The sequence below is a fragment of the Anomaloglossus baeobatrachus genome, chromosome 9 (genome assembly GCF_048569485.1).
Source record: "Anomaloglossus baeobatrachus isolate aAnoBae1 chromosome 9, aAnoBae1.hap1, whole genome shotgun sequence".
Taxonomy (NCBI): domain Eukaryota; kingdom Metazoa; phylum Chordata; class Amphibia; order Anura; family Aromobatidae; genus Anomaloglossus; species Anomaloglossus baeobatrachus.
In genome coordinates this window covers 89368221-89381451 of record NC_134361.1, presented here as the reverse complement: position 1 = coordinate 89381451, position 13231 = coordinate 89368221, and the positions used below count along the sequence as shown (strand labels likewise).

General features: G+C 41.7%; 1 protein-coding gene across 2 annotated transcripts in view; it reads right to left on the bottom strand.

Annotated features, from left to right (window-relative positions):
• Positions 1–13231, bottom strand: part of LOC142251245 (actin-binding protein WASF3-like) — a 186894-nt gene that overhangs the window by 13044 nt on the left and 160619 nt on the right. The window contains exons 5-7 of one of the 2 annotated variants that reach the window (XM_075323869.1): positions 12678–12795; positions 1003–1178; positions 403–663 (exon numbers count right to left, since the gene is read on the bottom strand). In XM_075323869.1, the coding sequence (XP_075179984.1) occupies positions 403–663; positions 1003–1178; positions 12678–12795 (555 nt within the window). The remainder of the gene's footprint in view (positions 1–402; positions 664–1002; positions 1179–12677; positions 12796–13231) is intronic. The other variant, XM_075323870.1, reaches the window with a different exon arrangement.

Below are 13231 nucleotides of genomic sequence, written 5' to 3'. Positions count from 1 at the left end.
TCTGATACGATATATGACAAAGTTGCTTATTTTCACATATATTATTGATTTATGAATAAAAATAAAAATGACGGTTACTCATGCACAGATTTTAGGACGCGGCTGGAGACAGCACCACTGCCTCTTCTCTTGTCCTTTGCATAGGGCTCTATGGAAATATTGGCTGGGAAAAGTCTTTGACAATCAGATCTAAATTATCTGAATGACAGAATCATTCACAATTAAAAGTTACAGTTCGGAAACATATGATTAGAAATATACAGTTTTTCCATTACACATGGATAAACACTATTCAGCTCATCAATCCTGCAGAGTGTTGTATGCAGCTGGTTGTACGCGGAAAGTGTTAATAAAACTAAGGTCTCGCTGCTCACTTTAGACATAATCCGATGTGTCACTTACCCATAATCCTTTAGGACCTGAGGTCGTGGGCCATTGAGAATAGCCTCTGCTGGCTGCGGTGCATGAGCCTGCTGGGCTCTGTTCAGACTGTTCTGTCGGCTACCCGGAGCGGACGAGCGGTAGCCATGCTCTTGTGCTTGACTGGCCATTAGTATGATCTCTTTGTTCTCTGGGGTCAAGTGAGGGACAGCAACTAGGATCTGCTGAGTGGGGTGATTGGGGCTGGCAGGATATGAGTGATCCAGATCTGAAGCATACGACCTGCAGTTATAAATGTAAAAAGAAGACATCTGTCATAAGTGGACGTAAATAAAATCTATTATATCTAATGGTGCGGACGTCCCACCCAGGATGAGAGGGGTACAGTCACTGTGCAGCTTTCTTGTTGTCTGAAATATTAGTAAGGACAACAACGACACTTCAAGTTTATACATACGAAAGAGTAAAACATATTCACTTATTTGGTGCACAATTGCTTACACATTTTAGAAAATGATGCATACAGTATATTTCCCACCAACAAGCCCAAAAATATAAAACCTCCATCTGTTTCCCAGTCTAAAGATATGTAAATGTGGACATATTGTGCGTGGAACCTGCCTATTATCAGGGGACAGTGATCCCTCGGATGAAGTCACATGATATGGAGATGGTGAGAACCTGTTATCGGGCCTGAACTCCTTATCATATGCCATCATGTTCCATTCCAACCTCCGGTTCCGTGCTTTCCGAACCTTCTTCACTTCCCGGGTGGGATCTTCCACCTGCCTTTGCTCCTGCAAATATACAAGACAGTTATGTATTAAAGCTCTTATACTGATCTGTTTAGAGAAGGTTAACAACTATTCACACACAGCTTTTCACATGTCCTATAGGAGACTTTTAAACTACAGAACTTGAGCCATGTACTTGTGAAGTGTCACAAGTGTGTTGTGTCCACAGGTTACATCTTGTATTTAAGTGGATTTACTTTCTTTTGATGCTAAAGGGGTTAAAGACTTTTTCCTAGTTTGCTGAGATTACTCAGCCTTAATCACAGCTGCAGCATTTTGTCATCATGCCCTTCCACTATATATACAAATTCCTGGCTTTGCTCCATGCTGGTGATAGATATTCTCTATACTGACCACATTATCTCACATAACTGTGGTGTCATTTTAGTTGCAGCTGCAAAGTTTCTTGCTGAAGAAATCAAGAAGTGCTTTTTGTTATGACTTTTCCCACCTGTTTGTCTTACTTTCCTTGTGTTCTTTTATTGTAGTAGTGGGACTAGTGTCCCATTGGCCAACACCCTAGTCAAGGTAAGTTCAGGATCAGCAAGGGCCTAGGCATATGATGATGGATGGGAAGGAAGGACCCATCTGAGGACATTAGGGATTGTAGGGATCAGCCACAGGTGTGTGAGGTGGTCACCCTTCTACCCATAACAAGGGACCTCTTTTACATCTTCCCTAGTTTTTCCTCAGCGTTGCGCCACACACCGAGCATTCCCTTGCCCCAGGGTGACACGGAGAGTTTGTAGCTCATTGGCTAAAACACAATTTATCAACCTGGGATATGCATTGCTGTAAAGTTTTACTGCTTTCCTTCCTATACCTACTAAAGAACATTCATTAGTGGATGCGTAGTGTATATATAGATTTATACAGCTTCCACTCAGTTCAATTTGAAGTATATAAATTAGTGATGGCTATAGGCAGCTAGAATTGTGTCATTTAATTATTACCTAGCTGTGTGGAGGAAAACATTGTATTTGGAGATCTACATCAGCAAAACTGGGCTCAGACCTCTAGAAAAATATATGGCACAATGTTATGAACGCCCAGGAAATTTTAGAGACTGGGCTGATCCAGGAGGGGAAGTTCTCTCCCCTCCTGCTGGGTTGAATATATGCTGCTCTAAGTAGTAATTCATATAGGGCTGACAGTGCCACTCACTTGCCCCAGTGGGCTCTGTGGCCAATGGGCACCGTCGGCGCTCTGCTTAACCCCCCTGTAGGCTGTTATCATTGCCAGCTGTCTGCCCTGGGACATTATTATAGATTGGTCTCCATCTTGCTTGTTCCTGTTTATTCTGCCTGTTTAACACCTGTCTGACATATTGCATGTGTCCCTGAGATTGCTAATCCAATCTCTTTGCCTAACAATACTACCTATTCTCTCGGTCTTGACTCCATCCTTCTTTTTGGCTTCTTTTTGGTCCTTGTCACGATCTCTCTGGTTCAGATCCAACTAGTATAATTTTTTGAGTTGATGGCTTTGCTGATACTGTAACATATTTATGGTCTCCACTGCTTTAGTGTGACAATAGTAATGTTGTATCAATAGTGATAAGACCTGACAGTATCAGCCCACAATGATGTTTGGCTCATAAGGATGTTACTATTTTGTGGCCATCGAAGGTAATGTGTGGCCATCAGATTAGAGGCCTCATTAGGTTTGTTCTTCACCGCTTCTCTAAAAAAAACTTTCTAAGCTGCACTGTTTGCTAAGTTTTGGCCCCAATATGTTTGACGACACACAGAGAACAAGTGTAAGAGGCACAACAGTGGAGGAGAAGATGGTAGTCAGCACCCAGCACTGTGAGCAGCAGGTAGGATGTGTGCCATTACACTTTATGTTAATGTAAGATTTTGAGGGGAACAAGACTGGTACACACTTGACCTGTCAAAGTTTTAGTCAAACTCTCTTTATCATTTTTAGGCTGGGGCCACACGAGCATATGGCATCTGAAGTGAGTGCATCAGATGCGTCATACTAATGACCTTCGGCTCCCACTCTGCTGCGAGTATAAGCTGAGTGTCATGCCACTGTGATCTGATCCTGCGATTGGATCACAGCTGCGGAGGAGAAGGCGAGTGCTGCAGAGGAGGGGGAGGGATTAATCTCCCTATCTGCTCCACTATCAACTGATGCGATTATCGCACTGCATTCCGAGTGCAGTGTGATGTTTCACTCGCAACCATAGACCTGTATGGGTGCAAGTGAATACAGATCGGATTCCAGCATGCTGCAACTGTTTTCTTGGTCCAATTAGGGCTAAGAAAATAATCGCATATGGGAACGGCTTCGTAGAGTAACATGGGTCCGGGTGGAATGGGATTTTTTTATCACATTCCACTCGCTCCATTTTACTCACCGTGTATCCTAGCTCTTATTCCAAAGGATAGGATCAGTTCATTTCAACAATATTATCAACATGATCAAAACTTTCCCAACTGTCAGAAGTGTTTGACGTTTCCCCCTACAAATCTATAACTCTTATCATGATGGTCATATATGTTTGAATAAATTTACATTTTATCCTATTTCTTCTGACATTTCACCCAATGTTTTACAATTGGTGGCTATGGTAAATGAAGCAGATGAAAAATCCGCCTAATGTTATCAGGCATCATGTGCTATTGAAGGTGGAGCCGATCATTTAATAGCATGCTCTACACAGGGATGATGGAAACTTTGATACACAGAAACAGTGCATATGACAACACTATGATGGGAAATGACAATACACATAGAACTTTATAATATCTATTTCTAAATTTACATGAATATGTAGCCTGATGTAAGAACACAACATAGACGGGAGCCCCAAGCTGAAAGACACAATGCTTACTTACAACGCACAGATATCCTGAAGACAATGTTCCTGCTGGGACTAAATTAAAATTACTACGCATCGCGTGACATGTCTGGGTGACAAGACATTAACACGTCACAACATATAATCATCAGTGAGAAGCGAACTACACTTTCTGCCACATAAATCTCTACTGTTTCTTTCATGGTTGCTTATTATCCCACCCGAGAGTCAGTGCTACTGTACTATTAGAAGAAGATGTAGAATAGGACTGTCAATCTAAGACACTGTACTCCCATATATTCCTTAAAAATACAAATTTTAAGCTTATATGCATAGTAACTCAGTGTTTCTGTGTTGATTGCTATAATCAATATAGTACTAAAAGAACAAAACTGATGGCAAAACCTTATGGATGATCAGAAATATACTGAAATTGTCTCTTCGGGAAGGAAGGAGACAAACTCTGGTGCCACCTATTGGAAGTAGCAATCCTAATAGTCAAAAGTGGCCCTTTAAAGGGAACCTGTCACCACTTTTTGCCCTAAAAGCTGCGGCCAGCACCAGTGGCCTCTTATATACAGCATTCTAACATGCTGTATATAAGAGCCCAGATCACTGTGTAGAACATAAAAAACACTTTATAATACTCACCTAAACGGATGCTGTGGTGGATGTGGCTCAAATGGGTGTGTTTGTCCTCCGGTGCCGGCGCCTCCTCTTTCGGCCATCTTCGTCTTCCATCTTCAGAAGCCGCGGTGCATGACGCGTCTACGTCATGCACACTCACCGGACCCGCGAATGCGTACTACAATACTTTGATCTGCCCTGCTCAGGGCAGATCAGAGTGTGCCTGCTCAAGACCTGAATGCCGGCGAGTGTCTATAACGTCGGATGCATCATGCACAGCGGCTTCAGAAGGATGACAGAGGCACCAACAAAGATGGCCCAAAGAGGCGGCGCCGGCACTTGAGGATGAAGACGCCCATTTGACCCACATCCACTGCAGCGACCAGTTTAAGGTGAGTATTATAAAGTATTTTTTATGTTCTACACAGCGGCCTGGGCTCTTATATACAGCATGTTAGAGTGCTGTGTATAAGAGACAACTGGCGCTGGACGCAGCTTATAGGGCAAAAAAAGTGGTGACAGTTTCCCTTTAACAAGCCTTTTCATATGACCTAGGATTTGTGCCAGATCAGAATCTCAATTTGCAGACACAGTGTTTTGGGATGATTGTCCCTCGTCAGTGCAAAGTATGAGATCTAAACCGACAGGATGAGAAGCTCTACTGGAGTCTAAGGGGAAAACTTTTCTCTTTGTGGAGACTGACAAACCAATCTGGCTGTCAGTGGTGAGGAGTCTTAGGGGCACTTTGCACACTGCGACATCGCAGGTGCGATGTCGGTGGGGTCAAATTGAAAATGACGCACTTCCGGCATCGCATGCGACATCGCAGTGTGTAAAGGCTGGATGATACGATTAACGAGCGCAAAAGCGTCGTAATCGTATCATCGGTATAGCGTCGGCGTAATTCATAATTACGCTGACGCAATGGTCCGATGTTGTTCCTCGCTCCTGCGGCCGCACACATCGCTGTGTGTGAAGTCGCAGGAGCGAGGAACGTCTCCTACCGGCCTCACTGCGGCTTCCGTAGGATATGCGGAAGGAAGGAGGTGGGCAGGATGTTTACATCCTGCTCATCTCCGCCCCTCCGCTCTGATTGGCCGCCTGCCGTGTGACGTCGCAGTGACGCCGCACGACCCGCCCCCTTAACAAGGAGGCGGGTCGCCGGCCACAGGGACGTCGCACGGCAGGTGAGTGTGTGTGTGAAGCTGGCGTAGCGATAACTTTCGCTACGCCAGCTATCACCACATATCGCTGCTGCGACGGGGGCGGGCACTATCGCACTCGGCATCGCAGCATCGGCCTGCGATGTCGTAGTGTGCAAAGCCCGCCTTAGGCTAGGGACCCACTTTGCTTCGTCCTACTTGCAGTTTAGAACACACGTTTTGGGCTTAATTGATTTGACCAAAGTTGCCTTTTTCAGAAATTTAGCGCTGAAAACGCATGCGTATTTACTGCATTTTAGATGCGTTTTCAGCGCTTTTTACCTGCTTTTCAACCTGCGTTTTGATAGATGTGTTTTGAACATCAAGACACTGCTAAATAAAGTTTAAAAAGTTAAACTCAATGAAAAAATTGGAAAAAAAGAAACAAATCTACATTTGTGTGACAAATAATAGAAATAGATTAATTTAATGAAATTATAGCGCTATTATGATATTTAATGGAAATATAGCATTATTTTAGGTAATTTCTTATTTTTAATTGTCGGACTATGTGTGTGTGTAAAGGGACATATGAAATCATTATTTTGAAGTCCAAAAAGCATGTGTTTTGGTAGTCCAAAACGCATGTTTTCTGCACTGAAAAAGCAGGTAATACGCAGGAATTTTGAGAATTCTTGGTTTTTGCCATTTCTCATTGACTTCAATGTTATCAAAACGCACCCAAAATGGCAAAAACAATTGACATGCTGCTTCTTTGAACGCATGGTTTTTGCCACAAAATATGCAAATTTAAAGCAGCGTTTCAAAACGCAAAGTGGGGTCTAGAAATCCTCAATTTCCATTGACTTTGCTGGTAAATCAAAACGCATGCCTTTTGGCATGAAAAAGGTGCTTCACAAAACAGACCTAAAAAGCACCTAAAACGCAGGTAAAAACCCAAAGTGGGTCCCTAGCCTAATAGCTGCAATGCTCCTCTGGGTAATATTCAAATTGTCTCTTCGGGGAGGAAGGAGACAAACTTTAGTGCCACCTATTGGAAGCAGCAATGATAAAAGTCAAAAGTGGCCCTTTAACAAGCTTTTTCATGTGACCTGAGTTTGTCTCCTTCCTCCCCGAAGAGACAATTTGAATATTACCCAGAGGAGCATTGCAGCTATAAGACTCCTTACCACTGACAGCCAGATGGGTTTGTTAGTCTCTGCACGGAGAAAAGTTTTCCCCTTAGACCCCAGGAATATACTGGACACTTGAAGCTAGCAAACTGGGGATCATCCAGCCTGTTACTGTGTAGTTCATTGCATCATAAGTTTACTAAATGCAAAGCCTGTCTGATAAAGTGTCCTCATAGCATCCATCAAATGATATCATTACAATGTCAACAAGTCTTCAGGATCAGTTACGGTAAAGCATACCATTCCTCCAACATGGAGCAATCCATTCCCTCACACCAGGTTACAGGGAGACATGTCTGATCTATGCATTGTGTGCATTTGATATACAAACCCAACACCAAAAAAAGATGTGACACTGTGTGAAATGTAGAGAAAACAAGATTGCAATGATTTGGAAATCACTTATACATAATTTATTCCAAAAATAGAGCACATAACAAAAGTTGAGTGTTGGACATTTTTCCATTTCATTTACAAAAAATAACTAATTTTGAAATTAATGGCAGCAACACATCTCCAAAAAGTTGTTACAAGGTTAACAAAAAGCTGGCAAATTAAGTGGAGGGTCAATTTTCAACTAAGTTACATGACGGTGTATAAAAAGAGCATGTTAGAGAGGCAGAGTCTCTCAGAAGCAAAGATAGTCAGAGGTTTCCCAGTCTGTGAACAACTATGTTTAAGAATTGTGGAACAATTTCAGAAAAAAAATCCTGAACCTAAAGTTGCAAAGACTTTGAATATCCCTCCATCTACAGTACAAAATACCATCAAACAATTCAGATATTCTGGATAAAACCATATGCACAAGAGACAAGGTCGAGAGTTAGTATTGGATGCGCATGATGTATGACGACTCAGGTGGCATTGCATTATAAAAAGGCATGACTCAGTCATGCTGCATAGGCTTAGGAATACTTCCAGAAAATTTGCTGTGAAATCCACAAATGTAAATTAAAGCTCTATCATGAAAGGAAGAAGCCATATATCAACACAATCCAGAAACTCTGCCGCCTTCTTGGGGCCAAAACTCATTTAAATGGGCTGAATCAAAAAGGGAAAAGTGTGCTGTGGTCAGATAAATCAAAATATGAAATTGTTTATGGAAACCACAGGTGTCGTATACTGCAAACTCAAGAGGAGAGGGACCATACAGCTTGTTATCAGTTCAGAAGCTGTTTAAATGTATGGGATTGCATTAGTACCCATGGCATGGGCAGCCTATATGTCTCAAAAGACATTATTAATGATGAACATTACATAGAAGTTTTAGAATAACATATTGTTACGTCACCACCAGAGTCCGCTGCAGCGACTTCTACTTCGATCACCAGGTGACGCCGTGTTCCTGCTGTGGATAGTGCTGGTGATGGGAGAGGAGTCGATGCCAGCGGTGCCGGTGGGCGCATACTCCGCTCATCCACTGTGCCGGGTTTCCTTGGGATCTGCAGTACCACTGGCTGACTATAGGTGGCGTGTGTCTTCCAGCTGAAGTTACCATCATTCAGCTACAACCAATGGGAAGACACCACACCCTTCTTAATTCCCCTCCTGTCTGCTGACCACTGCCAGAGATAGTTCTGATATTCTGGTTCCTATTCCACCCTGTTCTGTTTAGTGATTCTGGTGTTCTGACTTCTGCTTGTTTTCTGACTACCCTTCTGCCTGCCGTTTCTGTACCTCGCCGCCAGTCCCGGATTTGACCTCTACTTAGTTTCCGGATTACGTCCTTGCCTGCCGATTCTGTCCCTGTTCTGCTATTCCTGTTTTGACCCTGCCTGACTACTACTCTCTCGGACTGCAGCCTTACACAGGTAGTGATCACCTTGGGCCCTGTGTAATTCCAAATTCCTGTATAGGGGTTAAAGGGTTTCAGGATTCTGGGGGTCCTGCTTGGTGAGTGGCTTCCCTCTATCCTGTCCATTACAGCCCGTCTGAGTCTGTGAATCCACGCAGGCGTTACACATATGCCCCCATCCAGACAATGTCTATTTCAGGGAAGAACTTGCATATTTAAGCAAGACAATACTAAAACACATACTGCCTCCATTCCAACAGGATGGTTTCATGGAAGGAGAGTCTGGGTGATTAACTGGCCACCCGCAGTCCAAACTTTTCCCCAGTAAAAAATATTTGGAGCATTATATTTAAAAAAAATCCAGCAAAGAAGATGCACGACTGTTGAGCAGACAAGAATTGGACAGCATTCCTCATCCAAAATTCCAACAATTGGGCTCCTCATTTACGAGATGTTTACAGACTGTTATAAAAAGAAATAAGAAGAGAAGATGCTACATAATGGTAGAAACACGGCCCTGTCCCAACTTTTGTGGAATGTATTGCTGCCATCAATTTCTGAATGAGCTAATTATTTCAAATGAAATCCAAAATGCCTAACTTTCACCTTCTGATCTGCGTTCTGTGTTCTGTAGTAAATAAAATATGGCTGTAAGAGATTTCCAAATCATTGCATTGTTGTTTTCATTACAATTTGCACAGTCACAACTTTTATGAAATTAGGATTGCATATAATATAATGTGTGTGGGCAATTGTGCATCTGTAGGTGTCTGTTATTGTGTACATGTAATAATTTGGGAACAGAGTGATAATTTTGCTATTTGAGCAAGTTACATCCAATTTGTCCAGGAAATTATTTTTTTTGGGTGGGGGACACGATGATTCAACTTTGGTGGTATTTTGGCACAATATGCCAAACCATCAGAAAAAATATATTAATGTTAAATCCTATGACGATACGCTTTGTACTACACCAGTATGAGTGGAACGAACTAGTGCATTTGTGGCACTTTAGTATGTCTGTGGAGTGGTGTTATTGAGGACGACATCTTTCAGACACGGGAATTAATTTCTCATCTTGAAGTCTGTTTGTATCAGAAGTTTGCAACCTGTCCAATTACAGGGGTTGTGTTTAGGGAAAGGCATAAGGTGCAGACCAGTGGAAGATGTGGAATATATTGCCAGGAGGACTGTGATTTTTGCCAGCCACAAACATGTCATAAGCAGCTATGATTTTATTTACACATGGGTGCCATTTTTTTTCCCATAAATTAGCTCCTGACTTTCTTCTGTGGATGCACAAACTACAAGTGGCATAAATTACCCGGATGTAGACCATAAGTGGCTTGGGTAGGCCCACACTACATATGCTCCACATTTCAACAGAATAACTTCTTTATATTAAGAAATGAAACAGTATGACAACCGTATAATTTTATGGCTTTGTAACACGTAAAAAGAATATATACATGTGATCATAATCCAGCTCAGTAAATCACAACTGGGGCCCTTGGCAGAATAGCTCTTATCACGGATTTCTTCCTTCATTTTCACCTTTCATTGATTGATTTTGGCAAATGCATACCTTTTATGTTGTCTTATTGTTATACTTGTATCTTGCCGACTATATAATAGTGTTTATTGACCTGTAGAACTCCATTAAAAAAAATAGACTTTGGGCTCTTAGAGAAAAGCTCACTATAACCACAAACAAGCAAGTCTCCTTAGGACAGGAATGGTCTGTTGGGGACCCTTAAGAAACGTAAATGGGGAATCTTATAGGGAAGTTGTCACTAGACTCATGCTGCCCTAACCATGCTCAACATGAATCAAAGCCTGGCTGTGTAATCGGTCAGGTACATCTTTGTCGGAAAAGCTGTGGTATTACCGAGAAAACATAGGTTGAAAAGTCATTCGAGGACTATAGGGAAAAACGTGATTAGTTCAACGTGGACCCCAACTGGCTTCTCCCTGCATGGCTTTAGTTGGCTGACAGGTCTCTCAGATGTAAGTACATAGGTAAAGACCTATCAATCAACTGGTGCAGCGCAGGGAAAAGCCGGCCGGCGGTGGTGTCAGCTTAGTCAGAGCGCTCCCTTTAGTCTTCGTCTGGATTTTCAGACTATTTTCTCAGAAAGTCTAGATTATTTCAGACCAATAGTATTTCAGACCAATTTTGATAAAGCAGCGGCGAAACGTACGTCAGGGGTGGAGGGACGCATGGCCAGACGAGTCATTCAATAATGTGAGTATTCTCTCTATTCTAATACTTAATCCTTAACGCATATCCTTGTTATATTGCCCTCATTTCCATACCTTGTGTACTTAGGTAATGAGTGCCTTTTTTTGCGTAATCAGTGTGACATGTGGGGATTGATCATCTGAAGGTGGTGGTGAGGCAGCGCATGCAGTAGTGGAATTGTTTCTTATCACATATGGAAATCAGCAGGTGCTGAAAGATGTATGAACAATTGATGAATCGATTTAACCATGTATGTGATCTGCCTTAGCATACCATAGATGATAAATGGATCATTGGACCCCTTATCTGTCCTTTAACATGCCGCGCTGATAAAAGCAAAAAAAAAGGAGTAGATGGTAACATATTAGGTAATGGTGGTGATATGCCCAATGAAATTAATTTTTGCATGTCTGGATGACTAATTAATGGTTATTTTCTTGGGCATCTGTTTATGACCATATGCTGACACGGAATTATTATGAGGCTACACACTATGTGTTTATAATGGGAATTGACACTGGATGTGATTATTTTTGCTATGTCTAGTGTCAATGTATGGATACTGGACGCAATTACCCTGTGCTAAGGTCTAGTGTCAACACATTACACATAGGATAGAGATGATATGTAGATACTCTGGAACCATGTGCCCCCCAGGTGGCTCTCTTGTTTAAAGTATATCTGTATGCATCTATTGATAATAAAATATTTCATAATAAATTGGATTTATTCACTTCATTCTTGGTCGGTAATCCGGCGCCAAGTTTGTGTTTAGTCAGATTTAATCGAAGTGTATATAAGTAAGTGGACTTTGGTGATCAATAGTAGAATAAACCTGGCTCACTATATAATTGGGTGCTCTGGAGAAATATATCTACTAAAACAAAAATGTAGCTCCGGCACACCTTAAAAGAATTAGGCAGAAAGTCTTGGGTGGTGCTAAAACGTGGTTTTATTAAAACAAAAAGAAAAGTCTGTCCCAACGTTTCGGACCGAAACGTTGGGACAGACTTTTCTTTTTGTTTCAATAAAACCACGTTTTAGCACCACCCAAGACCTTCTGCCTAATTCTTTTAAGGTGTGCTGGAGATACTTTTTTGTTTTAGTAGATTATTTCAGACGACATACCTGGCTGCAATCCCGCAGCCAAGCTCTGATTCATGCTGACTGTGATTCGGACAGCATAAATCTAGTGGCAGATTTTCTTTAATGCATGTCTGGTCTATCAAAGCTTTCCATAAGTAAAATAGTTTGAGAATTAGACTGTAACCATAACAGCGGCCCTATCCTCTAAAGAGAATCTGTCACTAGGTTTTTGCTCCCCCATCTGAGAGCAGCATAAAGTAGCGGCAGAGACCCTGACTACAGTGATTTGTCACTTACTGACCTGTTTGCTGTCATTTTGGTAAAACCAATATTTTCACTGCTGCAGATCTAGCAGTTATACAGAGCTCATAAATATGCCAGACTATCTGGCAGTATGCCAAGTAGTCCTTTAATGATAATCTACTGCAGATTAAACAGTGATTTTATCAAAACTACACTAAGCAGCCCAGTAAGTGACATATCGCTGGAATCAAGATCTCTGCCTCTACATTATGCTGCTCTCAGATTAGGTGGCAAAAACCTGGTGACAGATTCATTAGATGTTCTTAATCGCATAGGAGGTGTAGTGCAGATTTTAAGAAACTCACTTTCTGTCTCCTCTTCTCCTTCCTCTTGTCCTCAGTAGCTTGTAACATCTTTTCTTTCCATAAGTTAAAGAAATATGAAGGATCCGTGTAAAATCGAAGGCCATCTTTCTTGTCATCCCTAAAATGAGAAAAGAAGGTATTTGAGGTGAACTAAACAAATCTTGTAAAATCTTCAGTTTTCTATGGGCCCCTAAATGCTCTTGGGTAAAATCATTGGGGAAAGTGGCGTAAAGTGTCATTTCTTAATCTTGTAAAAAGGGCCTCACTGGGACCAGTTAGGAAGTCTTGATAAATCTCTTGGAATTGCTCTCTAAATATATATTTTTGCAGAGAGCGTATAGTGAACATGTACGTGTCTAAATTCATTTTTATCATCCTGTGAAAAAATAGGTCACACTCAAAATAAAGTAGATACCAGTTTCAATGGTGTGAGTGCTTGCGGACTCTGATCAGCTCTGCCAGTGATGTACTTCACTGCAGTCTGTTGTTTTTCCCTATAACTGAGGCATCCATAGTTACCAAAAGTTAAAAAAAAAATCCATCCTCAAAAAAAT